Source organism: Pongo abelii, chromosome 1 (genome assembly GCF_028885655.2).
Source record: "Pongo abelii isolate AG06213 chromosome 1, NHGRI_mPonAbe1-v2.0_pri, whole genome shotgun sequence".
In the NCBI taxonomy this organism is placed as follows: Eukaryota; Metazoa; Chordata; class Mammalia; order Primates; family Hominidae; genus Pongo; species Pongo abelii.
The window spans coordinates 170,651,524-170,672,960 of record NC_071985.2 but is presented as its reverse complement, the minus strand read 5'-3'; the positions used below and the strand labels follow the sequence as shown (position 1 = coordinate 170,672,960).

General features: G+C 37.1%; 1 protein-coding gene across 9 annotated transcripts in view; it reads right to left on the bottom strand.

Moving 5' to 3' along the window:
• Positions 1 to 21,437, bottom strand: part of DOCK7 (dedicator of cytokinesis 7) — a 238,434-nt gene that overhangs the window by 11,299 nt on the left and 205,698 nt on the right. For 2 of the 9 annotated variants that reach the window (XM_054533642.2, XM_054533656.2), the window contains 6 exons: positions 20,837 to 20,851; positions 11,050 to 11,175; positions 9,466 to 9,555; positions 9,106 to 9,342; positions 8,607 to 8,750; positions 7,369 to 7,475 (listed from right to left, as the gene is read on the bottom strand). In XM_054533642.2, the coding sequence (XP_054389617.1) occupies positions 7,369 to 7,475; positions 8,607 to 8,750; positions 9,106 to 9,342; positions 9,466 to 9,555; positions 11,050 to 11,175; positions 20,837 to 20,851 (719 nt within the window). Of the gene's footprint in view, positions 1 to 7,368; positions 7,476 to 8,606; positions 8,751 to 9,105; positions 9,343 to 9,465; positions 9,556 to 10,316; positions 10,526 to 11,049; positions 11,185 to 16,994; positions 19,095 to 20,836; positions 20,852 to 21,437 lie in introns of those variants that run through there. The other 7 variants (XM_024251423.3, XM_009249569.4, XM_054533652.2 and 4 more) reach the window with 5 other exon arrangements.

The window sequence follows — 21,437 nt, the reverse complement described above, 5'->3', positions numbered from 1 at the left end:
AAAAGGGATACGTTAACTCTACTGTTTTGTACAAATGCAGTCAGGTTTATAATCAAGACTGCCCTTACTTACAAAGCTGCTAATGCCTGAACCTTGAAGGGAAAAGGTAAAAGCTTCTGGTTGAACAACAAAAAGGTCTGGATGAGAACCCATTTTATGGATTGGTTCCATGGGTGCTTTGTCCATGAAGTCAAGAAGTATTTTATTAGTTAAGGGAATGCCCTTTAAAGTTCTTTTGATATTGGACATTGCATCTGGCCACCCACGACCCCGAGTTTAACACCGAAGGTCTTGAAGTGGTCTACTTGCCCCCGTAAAAACAACATCTCGGCCAGGTACTGTGGCTCACGCCTGTAATCCAAGTACTTTGGGAGTCCAAGGTGGGTGGACCATCTGAGGTCAGGAGTTCGAGACAAGCCTGACCAACAAGGCAAAACCCCATATACAAAAATTAGCCGGGTGTGGTGGTGGGCACCTATAATCCCAGCTACTCAGGAGGCTGAGGCACGAGAATCACTTGAACCTGGGAGGCGATTGCAGTGAGCCAAGATCACGCCATTGCACTCCAGCCTGGGTGAAAGCAAGATTCTGTGTCAAAAAAACAAAAACAAAAACAAAACAAAAAACAAGAACAACAAAATACATCTCTAATTCAGCTTCTAGATCAAGGGTCATAAGGACCTATAAGGCTCATTAGACATGGTACTTTATATTCATAGAAAGGTGTGTCAGCACTATGGAAGAGAACTCTGATAAGGAGAACGTCACAAGTCTGGAAGGATTATACCACTGAAAATGTCACCACTGTTTACAGAGAAAGCCATCAGGCCAAAGACAATCAATTCCTGCTGGAGAAAACTGTGTCCAGAGGTTATGCATGACTTCACAGGATTTACAACAGGGCCAATCAAAGAAACCATGGAATAGTTGTAGATATGGCTTAAAAGGTGGAGAGTGAAGGGTTTCAAGATATGGATCTTGGAGAAATTCAAGAGCTAATAGAAACTATACCAGAGGAATTAACAGAAGATGACTTGATGGAGATGAATGCTTCTGAACCACTGCCAGAAAATAAGGCAGAAAACGGATGCAGCAGTGCCAGAAAACAAACTGACATGAGACAATCTGGCATAAGGGTTTCAATAACCTAAGACTGCTTCTGACTTCTTTTACAATATGGACTGTTTATGATAAGGGCACAGAAACTAAAGCAAGTGGTGGAAGAACAACTGTACCATATGGAAACATTTTTAGAAAAATGAAAAAGCAAAAATGTCAGACAGAAATTATGATATCCATACAGATGGATTCACAGCTGAATTCTACTAGACATTTAAAGAAGAATTGGTACCAATCCTATTGACATTATTCCACAAGACAGAGAAAGAGATAATCCTTCCTAAATCATTCTATGAAGCCAGTATCACCCTAATACCAAAACCAGGAAAGGACATAACGAAAAAAGAAAACCATAGAACAATATCCCTGATGAACACAGATGCAAAAATCTTTAACAAAATTCTAGCTAACCAAATCCAACAGCATAGCAAAAAGATAGTCCACCATGATCAAGTGAGTTTCATGTCAGGGATGCAGGGATGGTTTAACATACATGAGTCAATAAATGTGATACACCACAAAAACAGAATCAAAAACAAAATCACATGATCATCTCCACAGATGCAGAAAAAGCAACTGACAAAATCCAGCACCCCTTGATGATTAAAAGAATCAAGGCAGGGCGCGGTGGCTCACGCCTGTAATTCCAGCATTTTGGGAGGCTGAGGCAGGCGGATCGCCTGAGGTTGGGAGTTTGAGACCAGCCTGGCCAGCATGGTGAAACCCTGTCTCTAATAAAAATACAAAAATTAGCCAGGCATGGTGGCAGGCGCCTGTAATCCCAGCAACTCAGGAAACTGAGGCAGGAGAATCGCTTGAACCCAGGAGGCAGAGGTTGCAGTGAGCCAAGATTGCGCCACTGCACTCCAGCTTCGGCAACAGAGCAAGACTCTGTCTCAAAAAAAAAAAAAAAAAAAAAAGCATCAGCAAAATTGGCATACAAGGGACATACCTCAATGTAATAAAAGCCATCTATGACAAATCCACAGCCAACATAATACTGAATGGGGAAAAGTTGAAAGTATTCCCTCTGAGAACTGAACAAAACAAGGATGTCCACTCTTACCACTTCTCTTCAACACAGTACTGGAAGTCCTAGTCCTAGCCAGAGCAATCAGACAAGAGAAAGAAATAAAGCGCATCCAAATCGGTAAAGATGAAGTCAAGCTGTCGCTGTTTGCTGATGATATCATTGTATACCTAGAAAACCCTAAAGACTCCTCCAAAAAGCTCCTAGAACTGATAAATACATTCAGCAAAGTTTCAGGATACAAAATTAATGTACATTAATTAGTAGCTCTGCTATACACCAACAGCAACCAAGCTGAGAATCAAATCAAGAACTCAACCCCTTTTATAATAGCTGCAAAAAAAAAAAAACCTCAAAAAACTTAGGAATATACCTATCCAAGGAGGTGAAAGACCTCTACAAGGAAAACTACAAAACATTGCTGAACTAAATCACAGACAACACTAACAAATGGAAACACATCCCATGTTCATGGATGGGTAGAATCAATATTGTCAAAATGACCATACTGCCAAAAGCACTCTACAAATTCAATGCAATTCCCATCAAAATACCACCATCATTCTTCACAGACCTAGAAAAAACAATCCTAAAATTCACATGGAACCAAAAAAGAGCCCACATAGCCAAAGCAAGACTAAGCAAAAAGAACAAATCTGAAGGCATCACATTACCTGATTTTAAACTATACTATAAGGCCATAGTCACCAAAACAGTATGGTACTGGTATAAAAATAGGCACATAGACCAATGGAACACAATAGAGAAGCCAGAAATAAACCCAAATACTTACAGCCAACTGATCTTCGACACAGCAAACAAAAACATAAAGTGGGAAAAGGACACGACACCCTATTCAACAAATGATACTGGGATAATTGGCAAGCCATATATAGGAGAATGAAACTGGATCCTCATCTCCCACCTTATACAAATCAACTCAAGATGGATCAAGGACTTACATCTAATACCTGAAACTATAACTAGAAGGTAACATTGGAAAAATCCTTCTAGACATTGGCTTAGGCAAAGATTTCATGACCAAGAACTCAAAAGCAAATGCAATAAAAACAAAGATAAATAGGCAGGACTCAACTAAACTAAAGAGTTTTTGTATGGCAAAAGGAACAGCCAGCAGAGGAAACAGACAACCCACAGAGTGGGAGAAAATCTTCACCATCTATGCCTCTGACAAAGGACTAATATCCAGAATCTACAATGAACTCAAACAAATTAGCAAGAAAAAAACAAACAATTTCGTCAAAAAGTGGGCTAAGGACATGAACAGACAACTCCCAAAAGAAGATATACAAATGGCCAACATATGAAAAAATGCTCAACATCACTAATGATCAGGGAAATGCAAATCAAAACCACAATGCAATAGCTACCACCTTATTCCTGCAAGAATGGCCATACTCAAAAAAAAAAAAAAAAAAAAAAGATACTGGTGTGGATGTGGTGAAAAGGGAATACTTCTGCACTGTTGGTACAGCAACCTGTACGAGATACAGCAACCTGTACGAGATTAGAGATTATTTATTCTAAGTGAAGTAACTCAGGAATGAAAAAACCAAACATCTTATGTTCTCACTCATTCAGTGTGAGCTAAGCTATTAGGATACAAAGGTGTAACAATGATACAATGGACTTTGAGGACTCAGTGGGAAAGGGTGGGAAGGGATGAGGGATAAAAGACTGGGATGAGAAATAAAAGACTATCAACTGGGTTCAGTGTATACTGCTTGGGTGATGGGTGCACCAAAATCTCACAAATCACTACTAAAGAACTTACTCCACTTTGGGAGGCCGAGGCAGGAGGATCATGAGGTCAGGAGTTCGAGAACAGCCTGACCAACATGATGAAACCCCGTCCCTACTAAAAATACAAAAATTAGCCGGGCATGGTGGCGGGCACCTGTAATCCCAGCTACTCAGGAGGCTGAGGCAGAAGAATCGCTTGAACCCAGGAGGCAGAGGGTGCAGTGAGCCGAGATTGTGCCACACTCCAGCTTGGGCAACATAGTGAGACTCCGTCTCAAACAAAACAAAACAAAAAAACTTACTCGTGTAACCAAATACCACCTGTTCCCCCCAAAACCTATGGAAATTAAAAAAAAAATTGTGATGTCCGTAAAGTTATACTGCGTGTACTTGCCTCTTCTGCCTCCCCTGCTACCTCCTCCACCTCCTCTGCCTCTGCCACTCTAGACAGCAAGATCAACCCCACTTCTTTATCCTCCTCCATAGACTCCTCAACATGAAGGCAAGGAGGATGAAGCCCTTCATGATGATCCACTTCCACTTAATGAAGAGTAAAATATATTTTCTCTTCCTTATGATTTTCTTAATAACATTTTTTCTCTAGCTTACTGTATTGTAAGAAGACAGTATATAATACATATAACATAAAAACTATGTACCTAATGACTGTATTATCAGTAAGGCTTCCAGTCAATAGCAGGCTATTAGGTAAGTTTCTTGGCTGGGGGGGGTCAAAAGTTTTCACGGGTTTTCAGCTGTACAAGGGACAGGCACCACAACCTCTGTGTTGTTCAAGGTCAACTGTACTTAGAAACTTTTTAGAATGTACTACATACTGTGAGCCAATAAAAATGTTCATGTAGGCTGGGCATGGCGGTTCTTCCCTGTAATCCTAGTACTTTGGAAGGCTGAGGTGGGAGGATCGCTTGAGGCCAAGAGTTCGAGACCAGCCAGGGCAACATAGCGAGACTTCATCTCTACCAAAAACACCCAGCCAACCAAACATAACCAGGCATGGTGGTGCACACCATAAGGCTGAGACAGGAGGATCCCTTGAGCCCAGGAGTTTGAGGCTGCAGTGAGTTGTGATTGTGTCACTGCACTACAGAGTCTGGGCGACAAAGTGAGACCTTGTCTCTAAAACAAAAAATGTTCATGTACTGTGCCTCAGTCATCTCATGCTGGAAATTTTAACAAAAGAAAAAGATCCATTGTAGTATAAACTATACCACATTCAAATTCAACTTAAATTCTAGTATATTAATTTTAGGAAATAATGTAACCATTAAAACTATAGTTTAAACTCTAATTGAAAAATAAGACTTTAATATTATAAGTATTTTATGACTACAGTATATTAATTTGAAGAATATAACCATTAGAATAGTTTAAACTTTAATTGAAAAATAATTTAAGATTATACATATGACTATTGTAAAATACATATGCCTAAAGGCATACTATTTAGTTACCATACTGAATGGTAACACACAAAAATAAAAAATGTAGTATTGGCTATAACTACTTTGTAAGGTTTATATTATGTAGTTTTATTTTTGTTGCTATTGTTTCGTTTTTTTTTTTTTTTGTTTTTTTAGATGGAGTACTCACTCTGTTGCCCAGGCTGGAGTGCAGTGGCATGATCTCGGCTCACTGTAACCTCCACCTCCTGGGTTCAAGCAATTCTCCCTGCCTCAGCCTCCCAAGTAGCTGGGATTACAGGCGCCCACCACCATGCCCGGCTAATTTTTGTATTTTTCAGTAGAGAGGGGTTTCACCATGTTGGCCAGGCTGGTCTTGAACTCCTGAGCTCTGGTGATCCACCCGCCTTGGCCTCCCGAAGTGCTGGAATTACAGGCGTGAGCCACTCACGCCCCGCCTCTTGCTTGTTTTTTGCAATATGAAAGGAGAAAACCTTCTCTACAGATAGTAACACTTAAGGAGACCTGTTGACTACAGGAATTCTTACCCTACAGTAAATGTATACAAAAAGAAGGACATTTAAGAATTGTAGTCATGGTAAAATATTCCAAAAACAAAAGCAAGAAACAAAGCACTTGATTGTTACTAAATGTCAATGACCTAAAGAAGTATGTACTGTTCCATAATCATCTGGTTTACAAAGATGGTAGGGTGTATTTTGTTGTTGTTTTCTTACACCTCCCAAATAATAAAATTAATGCCAGAAATCAGTCAATTCTAAAAGCAGGAAACAGGTTTCTTTCTTTTACTACCACAGTTCACCTGCTAAATACCTGCTTTCCTTCTAAGAGTCTAGAATTCTGGTACATCTCAGAGAGAGGGTCCCTACATGACCAGCCCCTGATAAAAACTTTTGGCACTGAGTCTCCAATGAGGTTCCCCACAACATTTCACACCTGCTGTCACAACTCATTGCTGGAGGAATTAAGCAAGTCCTGTGTGACTTGACTGGCAGAGGACCCTTTGAAGCTTGCTCCTGGTTTCCTCCAGATTTCACTCCATGCACCTTTTTCCTTTGCTGACTTTACTTGGTATTCTTTCAGTGCAATAAATCACAGGCACCAGTATAACTATATGCTGAGTCCTGTGAGTCCTCCTAGCAAATCACTGAAATTGGGGATGGTCTTGGGGACTGACACACCCATAAATTATTTCACCTAATCTGCACAGCTTCCCTATGGGAGGTAGATATCATTATCTTTACTTTATAGATTAGAAAATGCAGGATCATAGAAATTAAGTGACCTGGAAAAGCACAATCAATGATAAGGTCAGGATCTGAACACAAGTTTTTTGCTTCCAAGTTTACTGCTTCTAAGTACCCTGGGGGGAGGGAAGCAGAAACTCAAATATTGAAGATTCACAATAAATAGTAGCTTTTAAATTAAATGATCTAATAGTAGTTTCAAGTTAATAAAATTTCCTGAGCCTTGGCTTTTCTAATTTTTAAAATTAAATACATGGCACTATAGAGTATGGCAGGGTTGTGGGAGAGGGGAATAAGTATATGCTATTAAAGAATAGTAAATTCTACACAAATTACTTATTATTGTCAACCGCTTTTCTGTTTTTTTGTTTTCTCTCTCTCTCTTTCTGACACAGGCTCCTGCTCTGTCACCCAGGCTGGAGTGCAGTGTACAATCATAGTTTACTACAGCCTCCAACTCCTAGCTCAAGCGATTCTCCTGTCTCAGCCTCCTGAGTAGCTGGCACTACAGGTGCACAACCTACACTTGGCTAATTTCTAACTTTTTTTCGTAGAGATGGGGTCTTGCTTTGTTTTCCAGGCTGGTCTCAAACTCCTGGCCTCAAATGATTCCTCTGCCTCAGCCTCTCAAAGTGCTGAGATTGCAGGTGTAAGCCACTGTGCCTAGCCTATTTTCTCTTTTCAATGGTTCCTTAAGGCCCTTATGTCATACTGTGGTATTCGACAGTCTCAATTTGAAGATCTTTATGCAGAAAGCCTTGAATACCTTTTAGTAAAATCTTTAAAGCAGAGTCGCAGTTTATTATGATGTCTGAAGAGTTTTGGGTCACTAGGTATTTCAGACAGAAAAACCTGGGCAACTTCCAAAGGCCCCTGCAAAATAAGAAAATAAAACAAGAAGTGTGTTTTTTTGTTATCTCTAAAATCACAGAGACAGAATTTACTCAAATGATTTTTCTTAGTACTGAGATGGCTGCATTTAAGCTTAATGCATACATGCCTATGCCTATATTAAAACTCCACAGACTGTTTCAGTATTTTCTAATTTCATTCTACATTCTTATCTAGTGGAATTAACTTCTTATTAGTTTATTCTTCAAAGAAACAGAATAGGAACTCAAGGACTGACTACTATGGTCATTAATGTATTTTGCTTTGTGTTTTTCACATTCTTTAACGCATCCTGGATGTAGAAGTTGTCAAGCTACTACATCTGCCAATCCGCTGATTATCAGAGTTGATTTTGCTAAAACAGCTTTCCTCAGTATTCCAAAGGTATTCCCGACATTGTGTTAAAGAAGATAATCTTTTGTAAGCTACATCATTTGGAGATAAAACCTTAAAATCATGCATGTTTCTAGGAGCTAAAGGTCTTAAGGTATTTATTTCAGTTTTGGTGGGGCATTTTTTGGCTTTGTTCTTTTAATCTGAAAAGTAGTTAAGACATGGTACAGAAAATCTTACTTGAAGCCTTTCTGTATTTTCCCTTATCATGGAATATTCCTAAGACTGGGGCCAAGCCTAAAATCATCAACAAGATAATTTTAATGAACCAACTACAAGGACTAATGGGGATGGCTTCTAATCTGCATATGACAAAAGAACAATAATTTGTGTCAATATTTTTTCAATTTTTTAATTTTTCAAATTAAAAAAAGATTCCATATCACTTATTTAATCCTCACAACTTATTGTAATGGAGATCTGGGGAAGGTAACATCAGGGAGAATCTAACATAGTAGAGGTTCACAAATATGTACATAGCTCTGAAAATGAGTCCTTGTTTTGGAGATCACATTCTTTTAGTACAAGCTTTTTAAGGAAATATTATTTTAAGTGAATCAATTCCTTCTTAATAGAATTTATAAAATCGCATAGGTAGAAAAATACAGGCAGTAGAGAAGGCAGATCCTTTTCATTTGACTTAACAATTATTTCTGATCTGAAATTATCCCAAATCGTATTTACAGCATAAATCACACAGTGCTAGCAAAAAGCACTAACCTGATTCACTGTTGTGCCTACAGATCCCTGGAGTACCATCTGAAGCATTTTGGGGTCTGCGGGATCCTGATGTGTTGCAAATGCCAACTCCTGTGTCTTTTTCTGCATGTCCTCAATAGCAACTTCAATTGGTGTTAAGATGATCTGAGTAAAAGAGCATCTGTTAAATCAGTGTACTGACTGAAAACTATTTAATGAACTTTATGTATAATCAACTGAAATTAGAAAAAAAAAGATCAATTGTAAACTTTCATGTAACAATAAAATTCCAAACTTGGATCCCTAAACGAAAAAAAAAAAAATCAACCTTTTAAAGAAAAAGCTGGCGGTGAATTAGGGTCTTAGAAAAGAAGTAAAAAATTAAGGACTCAAAAATGGGTAAAGTTCTAATATGTTATGGTGTAAGGGATGGTACATATCTTCTGGTACATCTAAGTTGTTGTTACATGGCTTGAATGTATTTGCTTCACTAATGCTGTTTGCCCATTAATGGGCTTACCTCTTCTTTATGAGTGACATTGACCCTTGTTTTAATATAAGGAAAGGCATGAGACGTAGTCAGAATGGTCTTCCTTTTGAATTGTTCATGAAGTTCCCCATGGGCACGGCCATCTAAAGTAAAGGGTGTACAGTACATGAATCGGCGAAGATTATAATTTTTGTCGAAATAGGTGATTCTGTCCTTCATCTCATATGTGTCAAAGTATGGCTCCACATAGGTAATCTGAATATATGCCTAGGAAAGAAAAAAGTCCTTCATTTCCTCACTGTTAAGTCATCATTTAGTCTTTCTCAAACAAAATTGCACAGAGGATTTCAAAGAGATGCCTATATGTCATTATAGTCGAATCAACTATACCTTGTTAGGATCTAATTTACACTTGTCTACAGGATTAGAGTCTTTGATTACTTCAACCACATCCTCTCCAAATCTTTCTCCATAAAATCCCTACAATAAAGAAAAAGAAACATTTTATATGAAGTTAAAAAGACTGGGAAATAGAGAAGGCCTGAGGGTGACTCCTGAGCAAAATTAGGAGAATTAGTGAGTTTTGTACAATCATATCAATAATTAAAAGATAATGATTTAGGCTTACAAAAATTATACTAGCTTATAAATTAGCATGGTCTCGGTCTATATTTATTTGACATTATTCCCATCCACAAACTTTAAATAACACAAAATATCAGAAAACAACAATTTTCTCCAATAAAAATACAGGATTCCACAGGAAGTCCTCAAGAGAAACAAAAGGGAACAGAAAGCAAAGACAAAAGAAACTCATTATTGTTGATGTATAAAAATCTTAGTTTTACTGAGTTTGTTGTGGCTTGATTTCTTAGAGACCATGGGTTAATAAATAAACATTCATTTTTATGAACTATTTTTTTAATCCCAGAATTTTCAAATAAAAGCATTGACCTGTTGCAGTTCTCTATGGGTTTACATTTTGAAAAGGCAACCTTAGGTCAAGAATATAGTGACTATTCCATATGACACTGAGCAGCAGCATGGGCAAAGGATGAAGCTATTCCAAAGGAAAAATCGAATTTGAATCTTCAAAGGAGAAACCCCCACTGCTATCCCAAAGGTAATTTTTATAATTGAGTAAGTCTCAATTAATATTTCCCAAGACTTACACCTAACCTCTTGAAAAATAAAAAGTCACAGTTTGAGCCAATTTTTGTCAGTTTGGCCAGAGAAGTCACCAATAGGAATATAACATTCAAGAAATTAACATCAGTGAGAATAAAAACAAGCCTAGAGCACTACTTCTCCAAATGCTTTGTGAATACAAATCACCTGGGGATCTTGTTAAAATGCAGACTTTGATTCAGAAGGGCTGGGGTGGGGTCTGAGGTTCTGCATTTCAAACAATCTCCCAGGTGATCCCAATGCTTCTGGTCCATCCACTACACTTTGAGTAACAAAAATAGAGAAAGGTTGGAAAGAATAACTATAACAGAAAATACTAGTTAGCCCAGTAAAAGTGTTTTTAAGGTGTGATTTCAGGCTCTTAAGTTCTAAAGATACCTCACCTGGAACCAGTTAAGCCAAAGAGATAATATGCTTGGGTCATAAATTTCTTAGGGTTCTGGTTCTAGTTCAATTATTAGCTACTACTTAATTCTTTGTCTTTTTCAACAAAATGTGGGATTATACTATATATTTCTCCATAAGTCGCAGTAATTCTGAAGGATACAGGGGTTTCTAAAATATATGTGAAAATAGTCTCAAAAAATAAACAATATTACTATTTTATTGTTGCCATAAAAGATTTGAAAGAGTATTATTGTAACTATTAAAAATCCTTATTCTCTAATGGAGTAGTTTATTTGGCAAGATCTGGCTTACTAAATGATTAGATCTGGATCTGAAAGTCTAATCATCAGAGAGAATACAAACTAAAGATGACATTTTATGAACCACCACAGCATTCACCTCCAATCTGTGAGATATCTCTGCAAGTTTGGTTATTGCAGGCTCCTTGTAAACAAATTCTTGTTCATCCAAATCCCCGAACTTGGTTCCATAAAAACCAACACGAAAATAGGTGCCAAACATCCGCTTACCATCCTAGGTTTAGGAAAATGAAGAAACTTTAATATGAAATCTTCCTGTTTTTCACATTATGTTTAGATTGTTACAGCATTAAATTTCCAAAACATTGCAAAAAGTTTTAATTCAAAATTATAATATTTTAAATGAAGGTTTAAACAAAGTAAATAGTCTTTCCTTTTTCATTATTTCTAACAAATAACTATGCAAATAAGGCTACCAGCAAGTGACTAAATCACATATAATATTTTTCGGAGTTTGTACAAAGTGCCTCTATCACATTGGTCTATGTTTTTTAAATCTATATAACTGAGATAAATTAACTAATTTTTCTTATTGCAAGAAAAGATTCTTGATATAAAATAAACTGTCTTAATTGTGCTGACACTAGAGCATACTAGATCAAGTTAAATTTTAAAACAACACTTACATATTTTTAAATTAGCATTAGCCTTTATATAACCTCTTCACAAATATTAAATGAGACTGTAAAAGTTAGGAGTCAAAGATAGCACCTGGCATAGAGCAGACAATGTAAATGTCAAGACCCTCCAGAAGCACTAAAGCAAAAATTCTACAATTAGCAGCCCTGTGCCAATAAATTATTATTATTATTATTATTTAGATGGCGTCTCACTCTTTTGCCCAGGCTGGAGTGCAGTGGCACAGTCTTGGCTCACTGCAACCTCTACCTCCCAAGTTCAAGTGATTCTCCTGTCTCAGCCTCCCAAGTAGCTGGGATTACAGGCATAAGCCACCACGCCTGGCTAATTTTTGTATTTTTAGTAGAGACGGGTTTCACCATGTTGGCTAGGCTGGTCTCAAACTCCTGGCTTCAGGTGATCCACCCACCTCAGACTCCCAAAGTGCTGAGATTATAGGCGTGAGCCACCGCACCCAGCCCAGTAAAAAATTTTTAAGTAGAAGAGTTACTAAAAATGGAACAGAAAGGGAAAAAAAAAATCTATGAGTGAAAGATAATAAGTAAAAAATTTTTGAGATGAGTTGGTTATTCTAAATCACCCAAACCACCCATTGGCATCATTAACTACACATTCATGTCAGGTACAAAGTACATTAAGGTCACCTTAACTCTCACACAGCATATCAGAAGACAAATTCTTTCAATAAAGATAAATATTTGGACACTTTCTATGCAGTTTTTACAATTTTTTTTAAAAAAGTGTCACCTCAGCCTCCTGAGTAGCTGGGATTACAGGTGTGTGCCACCTTGCTCAGCTAATTTTTACAATTTAGATACAAAATTATTTTAGGATTCTCTGGTGGTGCCTATATGCACATTACAAGTAAGTAAATACCTCTGAATTCTCTTTAAGCCTAATCTGCTTTATATTTATTTTTCCTATACTGAAAAAGCAAAAGGGCATATAAAATAAGCTAGAAATGCCACACATAATTAAGCAAAATAGGAAGCTCTAATCCTTAATTTACCAGTTTTATAATACCAAAAAAAAGGTATAGTGACAAAAAATATCCCTACATTTTTGTCCAAAAACATGTAAAGTTTTAAAGAAAAATGTATTTGGAGCTAAAGAAAGTTGAGGCTTCTAATTTAAAAACATTTTTTCAGTTACTTTATTTCAAAATTTAACACACACAAAAATTAACTGATTTCTACAGCAAATTAATCCATCTATATAGATTAAATGATTCAACTAAAATTCTGATTAAAACCATAAGTAAGCCAATGGAACAACATAATAATAGTAAATTTTGACTTAAGTAATAAAGGCACTGCATGAAAAATAAAAAAAGAACCTAAGAAAACTACTTAAAAATTTGTAATTTTTTTTCAAAACATGTCATACACATATATACATATACATTCCTACTTTTTATTTTTTATTTATTTTTAGTTTTTAGGTTTTTTGAGACAGGGTCTCACTCTATTACCCAGACTGGAATACAGTGGTGCGACCATGGCTCACTGCAGCTTCTGTCTCCTGGGCTCAAGCGATCCTTCCACCTCAGTCTTCTGAGTAGCTGGGACTACAGAAGCATACCACCACACCCAGCTAATTTTTTGTACTTTTTGTAGAGATGGGGTTTTGCCACGCTGCCCAGGCTGGTCTTGAACTGCTGGGCTCAAGTGATCTACCTGCCTCAGCCTCCCAAAATGCTGAGATTACAGGTGTGACCTGTAATATTAATATGCTGCTATTCTGGCTGTCCTCCTCTCAGAGGTTTCCAGTTTAAAACAATATTCCAATTCTTCAATATTGTGGCCCTTTAAATACTTGAAGATAACAATTAGGACTTGTTCCCTTTAGTTAAACTTTCCAGTTTTCAACAATATTCCAATTCTTCAATATTGTGGCCCTTTAAATACTTGAAGATAACAATTAGGACTTGTTCCCTTTAGTTAAACTTTCCAGTTTTCAATCTTCATATGACAGTAATTTCTACTCTGTTGACATTTTATTAGTTTTTCAATGGCATCCTTTAAAGTGTGATATCCCAGATATAACCATAACACTGTTGATGTGATCTGACCAATGAAGGTGTGTTACTGGGCTCAATGTCACCTTGAATCTGAACATTGAATTTTATTAAGGTAGCTTAAAACTAACCTACCTCTTTTTATTATACTTTCTCATGACATTCGGTTCAATGAAAAATAATTAATGGGTGTTTACTATGTTAGCCACTGTTCATCTTCAGTAATAGGAAAGTAAAAATAAGTTAGACTTGCTTCCCAAGAGAGTAAAAAATGTATTCAAATAATTACAAAACAAAGGGATATATGCTATACTAAAAAGAGGTATAAGGAAAGATTAATCTTGTTGCAAGTAAGTCACAACAGAGGTAACACAGAGGGTTCTACTCAAAATAAATGGCCCAGTGGACAGGGAAGGGAAGGAAGGAACACTGTGATAGAGGGTCGGGGGAAGGCAGATACAAATATTAGGGAAAGTGTTCATCCATTCAAATACTTATTGAGCGCTTACTATGCGTTAGCAAACTGTTCTAGATATTTATGATAAATCTGTGAACAGGCCGGGCGCGGTGGCTCAAGCCTGTAATCCCAGCACTTTGGGAGGCCGAGGCGGGCGGATCACGAGGTCAAGAGATCGAGACTATCCTGGATAACACGGTGAAACCCCGTCTCTACTAAAAATACAAAAAATTAGCCGGGCGCTGTGGCGGGTGCCTGTAGTACCAGCTGCTCGGGAGGCTGAGGCAGGAGAATGGCGTGAACCCGGGAGGCGGAGCTTGCAGTGAGCCGAGATCGTGTAACTGTACTCCAGCCTGGGCGACAGAGCGAGACTCCGTCTCAAAAAAAAAAATCTGTGAAGAAAAGGGACAAAGAAGATGGTCAGGGTAGGTTTCATCTGAGCAAAGACTGAAGGAGATGGGAGACTTATTCATGTGAATCCCTGAGCGACGTGCATCCCAGGCAGAGGAAAGAGCCAGTGCAAAGATCCGAAGGCTAAAGCCTACCAAGTGTGTTTGAGGAACAGGAAGGTAAGCAGTGTGGTTGGAGCAGAGTAAGCAAACAGGTAGAATCGGATGAGATAAGGTTAGAGAAGTAACTACAAGGAGTTACTGGATATTTAAAAATAAATGTTTGTGTGCAGAATGGAGTGGAGGAGAGAGCATCAGGAGATGAGGCTAGAGAGAAAGAAAGGCTGAGAATTTGACTATTTTCAACTTAGACTCCCTCTAGTGTCAAACTGCTATGGAAGTATGCTTCATGGAAGCACAGTCATATTGCTTCGCCTGCAGGAAAAACTCACTTCATCTTTATTTCTTCTTCAGAGCTTTGGACCACAGGATGATACCTGTTTTTCTTTTGAATTAAAAAAAAAAAACCAAAAAACCTTCCTATAAATTAGCCTGTTTTCCTAGCATTACCTTTCTTTACTGTTATGAATCCTTTCTGAACTTTCTATCACTCCTCACAATACAGCTTATTCTTCCTTAGCAATTCTACTTACTGCTTCCACCATCCTCTGGGTGATAAAACTATGTCCGGGACAAAGAAATCCATCTACCATGTTTCTAAATGGTTCAAACCTCTTATGACAAATATATCATAAATCTATTTTAGTTTTGCTGTATTTATTTAGCAAGAAACACTCCGTTGGACTAGTTGTATATTTCCACAGTGACATCATTTCTCTAACTTCTTTTATCCTCTCCCAGTTGTTTTCCACTATGCTTCCTTTAAGTTAACTGATTTCCATGTAGGCATACCAGTATTTCACACAATGGTGCTCTCTCTTTCCTTCTACTAGGTTTATTCCTCTTAAAGAGCATTTACCAGTTCACTTCTAGTTGCAGACCTCAACTTGGAAATATAAAACCTCTTAGATTTTATTAACTAAATAGTGTTAAGATTTCTAATAGTAATGATGATTAAATCATATTAACAACAAAAATAACAACTTTCAACATTTTTTGAGTACTTAGTATGTACTAGACACTGGTTAACCACTTTACATGTATTATATCAATCCTTATCACAACTTTATGTGATAGATTAAATTATTTTCACCCTCATTTTATAGAGGAGGAAAAGTATCTTGCCCAAGGTCACACTGTTAGTAAGTGGTGGAGTGGGAAGTTAAACTCTAATATATTTGACACCTGACTCTAAGTTTTTTTTGTTTTTTTTTTTTTAGACAAAGTCTCACTCTTGTTGCCCAGGCTGGAGTGCAATGGCACAATCTTAGCTCACCCCAACCTCTGCCTCCTGGGTTCAAGCGATTCTCCTGCCTCAGCCTCCCAAGTAGCTGGGATTACCACCATGTCCGGCTAATTTTGTATTTTTTAGCACAGACGGGGTTTCTCCATGTTGGTCAGGCTTAGGTGATTCACCTGCCTCAGCCTCCCAAAGTGCTGGGATTACAGGAATGATCCAACACGCTCGGCCTCAAGCTCTTAATTAAGCTTTATGTTCCCCATATTCTATATATACTGGTATAAATACCAGGACATTAGTATAACCCCTGAACTATCATCCACTTCTCTGGTGTTTTCTTGAGAATTCTTACAAATTTCCTCAAGAAATTCTTTTGAGGATTACCTCCTTCCCTATGTTGTTTCCCTCTATATTTCATCCTCTACTGCAATTATTTTTGCATGCTTGCATATCCTTTATACTTAGCATAAAAATCAGGTTGGTGGCTTACTGACACAACACATTCTTCCAAGATATACTGTACTCTATTTCTTATCAGAAGGACATATCTGACCATTTTATGTCCCAGTCCCAAAAAAAGAAACCACATCTAATATCATCTACATAGTAAATATTTGCTGTCCATATTTTTCTTTCTTTTTAAAAGACAGGGTCTTACTCTGTCACCCAGGCTAGAGTGCAGTGGTGATCATAGTTCACTGTAACCTCGAACTCTTGGGCTTAAGTAATCTTCCTGCTTCAGTCGCCCAAGTAGCTAGGACCACAGGTGCACACCACCATGCCCAGCTAAGTTTTTTTTTTTTTTGGTAGAGATGAGATCTCACAGTGTTGCCCAGACTGGTTTCAAATTTCAGGTCTCAAGCGATCCTCCCGCCTTGGCCTCCCAAAATGTTGGGATTACAGGTGTGAGCCACCATGCTGGGCTTTCATATCTTTCTTTTTCTTCTCAAAAGTAGCATAAGGGGCAGAAAAAAATCAGTGGTATGGGATATATTATCAGGTGCTCAGTTATGGGTCTATACCAGTCATCAGGGAGTCACTAACTACCAGAAAGCATCTCCTTTTAGAGATTCTTCCCATTTACTATGTTTTCCTTAACTTTCTTCATATCTAACTTTACCTTTCTGAGGTAAAGGCTCATGGATGTTTTATACCTACAATGTTTGATTTCTTTTTTTTTTTTTGAGACAGGGTCTCGTTCTGTTGCCCAGGCTGGAGCATAGTGGCATGGTCTCGGCTCACTGCAAACTCTACCTCCCCGGCTCAAGCAATCCTCCCACCTCAGCCTTCCAAGTAGCTGAGACCACAGGTACATGCACCAGCAATTTTTTTTGTTTCTTTTTTCGTAGAGACATGGGTTTTGCCATGTTGACCATGCTGGTCTTAAACTCCTGAACTAAAGTGATCCTCCCACCTTGGCCTCCCAAAGTGCTGGGATTACAGGTGTGGGCCACTGTGCCTGACCTGTTCTACTTTCTTCTTTAGAGTGTCACATTTACCCACTCGACTACCCAAAAGTACTTGTTTTCACTATGCTCTATTCTTGAATTTTTATTTCATTTCCTTCTTTCAGAGTTGATCCCCCTGCTCATTATAATTTACTGTTTCTAATCCTGTTCTATCTTTTAACTGCTTGGATGTGTTACTTTATCTCACTCAGCTTTAGTGTGGATTGAAGAAAATAAAAATCCAACAGAAGCCACTGAGCCAGAACTATGGCCAGTATTTCTGAACATATAAAAACCCAAATACTGGCTCACATTCATGTCCATTCAGTCCAATAATGAGAGTTAAGATATAGTCAATTTGCATCTGTCAATCTCAAAAGTTAGGGTAATCTATATTTCCTTAGCGATCTAGTAGAGATCTTCTCTAGCCTTTCCAGAAAATGTAAGATATACTTTACTAGAGTAGTGGTGTTCTTTAAAGAAATATGTTGTGATCTTTGAATGGAAAAAAAAAAGTATCACATGACTATGTTATCACTGGGGATTGATTTTTCTGAAAAATTTAAACTTGTATTAGTGTACTTCTGAATACAAATTCGTCACTATTTGATAACTGAACAAACTTTTCTTTTTTAACCCTAACCCTAAGATAGGGTCTCACTCTGTCATCCAGGCTAGAGTGCAGTGGCACCATCATAGCTCACTGCAGCCTTGATGCCTGGGCTGAGGCAATCCTTCTGCCTCTGCCTCCCGAGTAGCTGGGAGTACATATGCACAGCACCATACCTGGTCAATTTTTCTAATTTTCTGTAGAGACGGTCTCACTATGTTGTCCCAGGCTGGTACAAACATAATTACAAAAAAAAATATATATATACATACATAACATAGAAAGTGGTTATAAAAATTTTCATATAGAAATTTAACATTTCTCTTTCTGCTAAAAATAATTAAATATGCACCATAAAAAAAGAAGTGTTCAAAACATGCTTTTAGGCTGGGCATGGTGGCTCATTCCTATAATCCTAGCACTTTGGGAGGCTGAGGCAGGTGGCTCGCTTGGGGCCAGGAGTTTGAGATCAACTTGAGCAACATGGCACAACCCTGTCTCTACAAAAATACAAAAAATTAGCTGGTGGCATGTGCCTACAGTCCTAGCTACTCGGGAGGCTGAGGTGGGAAGATTACCTGAACCCAGGAGGTCAAGGCTGCAGTGAGCTGTGATCGTGCCACTGCACTCCAGTCTGAATTACAGAGTGAGACCCCATCTCATAAACAAAAATTTTAAAAGACAACAAACATGCATTTATTTCCTACTATTTCGAGGGAAAAGTAAAAATAAAAGTGAACACTAAACAGCTATTAAAAGAACTGAAACTACCAGGGGAGATAACAGCCACATGACTCCTGAAAGGTTCATGATTTATTATTTTGCATGGTAAAGACTTTACCGAAATACTAAGTTTTAGAGTTATCTTTCACACACACACACACACACAGACACACACACACACAAACACACACTTCTAAAAAGCTTTGCCAACTCAAGTAATTTGCACTAAATCAAGGAGCACAATAAAAAAATGAAACATGTGACTAATACATAAGCCCAGATGGGGTTTTCCTGTAAGTTGGGGAGCAAGTTATCAATTCAAAGAGCCTTTCTACAATGTACAGATTATCCTTACTGGACTTCAATCCAGTGAGAGCTCTACCAGAATACTAGAAAATTAGCTAGGAAACATGGCTTTTAGAAAAAACAAAACTACTGAAGTTTTCATCGAGTCAAAAAGAAAAATATCCACAAGATAGAACTTACCACAATAGACAATAGTAAAAGTGGGGAGTAGGGTCAGCAACCAGGGACAAGAGAGAAGAGAAAACAGAAAGCATTTTAATTACAGAAATTTCAAAACAAATAAGCAGCAAATGGTAGAAAACACATTTTTTAAATGCAGGCATCCATTTAAGTTTTACAAAGGAAAAGCAAAAAACAAACGTGCAACAAATTTAGCAGCTACAAAGCTAAAGGTCCAGTAAAAGGTAGTGACAAGTATATAAACAAGAAAATAAAGTCTGTGAGACTTTTACCATGCAATACACATGATGACAGAATGATATTAATGTCATAACCAGTGAAAATTATACCTTTCAGGGGTCGATTTAGCATCACAGAAACTAGTAATAAACTGCTCAGAGGTTTCAATATATTATTTTATGCCTAATTTTCAACTAATTCTATTTCATGTTAGGAAATTTATAATGAGTTTTATCATTCATAGATAACCATGGCAAGTCTCTATGTATGTCTTAACTGAGCCATAGGAATGAGGATTATATTTTGAGTATTAATACAGTCATATACATTTAATCTAGAGAATTAAGGTAGATTTATAAAAGTACTGGCTTCATCTAAAGAAAAACAAGACTTGGGTACTATTTCAGAAATGGAGGAAAACTCAGTATAACATTTATTCCCAAGGTTTTCTATTTGGGTCTTAAAACAAGGATTGCAATGCAAACCCAAAAAAAGAAGCCTAAGCTGTTCGATCAACATAAATCTGACAACAAGTGAGAGGCAAAGCACACAACTTTACAAATATACCTAGCTTTAAATAAACCTGACTTATTACTACCTTGCTTTACCTCATCAAAATAAATTAGGGCATATTTTATAGAATTATTTCCTTTGCAGAAACGTTTAAAATAATGGTAATCAATTCTTCCTGGCATTTTTTTCAGGTAAGATTGTATTTACATATAACTTTTTGTGAGTCTTAACTACTACATAAAAGGAAGCATGTGTAGTCTTATCAAACAATATATCAAATGCTGTCAGAACACGAGGTCAAATTAAATTATAAGTTCTCTTAATTTCTTTATCCCTTTCCTCAACAAAATTTAAATGACAAAAGTGAATTTCTTTCCTCAGTAGTGCTCATAGTCAAGGTGAAGTGACTCAAGATCAAATTAACACAGTATCTCATCAATTCTAAAATGTACTTTTTTTGCTCACATTTTAATGATTTTGTAGTTGGTATTCATCTTTCAACTAATAGGATATCCTGGTTTAATACACAGGGATTTTTTTTCCCTTTCTTAAAGGCATATAAAATACTAGTATGTTTTGTAATTGATGCCATCTGAGATCAGATGAAATAGAGTATTTTTTATTTACACCTCTGAGCAATAACACATAAATCGACCTCTGTAAAATGAGGTGAAACAATATGGTTAAAAAAAGAAATCTGTGTATAAATGTTGATGAGAGAAATGCTTCAAAGGGTAAAAACTAAAGTGATGACAAAGTGGCTCATTTACCAAAGAATCTCATTAGTGTAACATATGGATTTCCATGCACTGCCTACGACCTCATAATAAGATATTTCTTAAAATAACTTACAATATTTTAACAAAATTTCTTTGGTTAATGAATTCAGTTGATAGCAGATAGCAACAGAATGCCCACAGCTAGCACATGTGGGCAAAGCATTGGCATAAGAAATCTGATAAAATCAATCTATTAGTGTCTTTAACTAACTAAAACATTACCTACCTCCCAGCCAGTACTCTGTATAATAAAAAGTAAAAAAGGGCAAGTCATAAAAAAACTGTTTAAAAGAACAAAAAAGGCCAAAGGCACCATATACCATAAATTCTTCTCCACAAATAGAAGACAGCAGGATATTTTAAACAGCATATTCATTTACTTAAGACCTGCAATAATTTCATAAATTGCTTGGTCAAAACCCAGTGGCTAAAATTTTGCCTTTTAAAAACTTTAAGTGAAAGTACAAATTTTAGGGGAAGAGAGCCAGCAGCTTGTTCCATTTACATGTTTAAGTGAGATCTCTAACTAAGGTGAGCTGCACTTCACTAAGTATTCAGGATAAATTAAAATACAAACTGCAACTCTGCTCAAATGCCAATGACATAAATGGCTAAAAGTTTCTCAGAAAGGACTAGCTCTAAATATTCCAGACCTAACATTTATAATTTGCAATTTACAGCTCTAGAAACTGGCTTGAGGTTCCTGTGATAGTATATGTATAACTGATTATTAAAAGACCTACCTGTTATGGTCATGAAACCTAATCAATATTTTTCAACTTTAACATTTTAATAGATGACAATAAAATCCTGACTTAACAGGATAG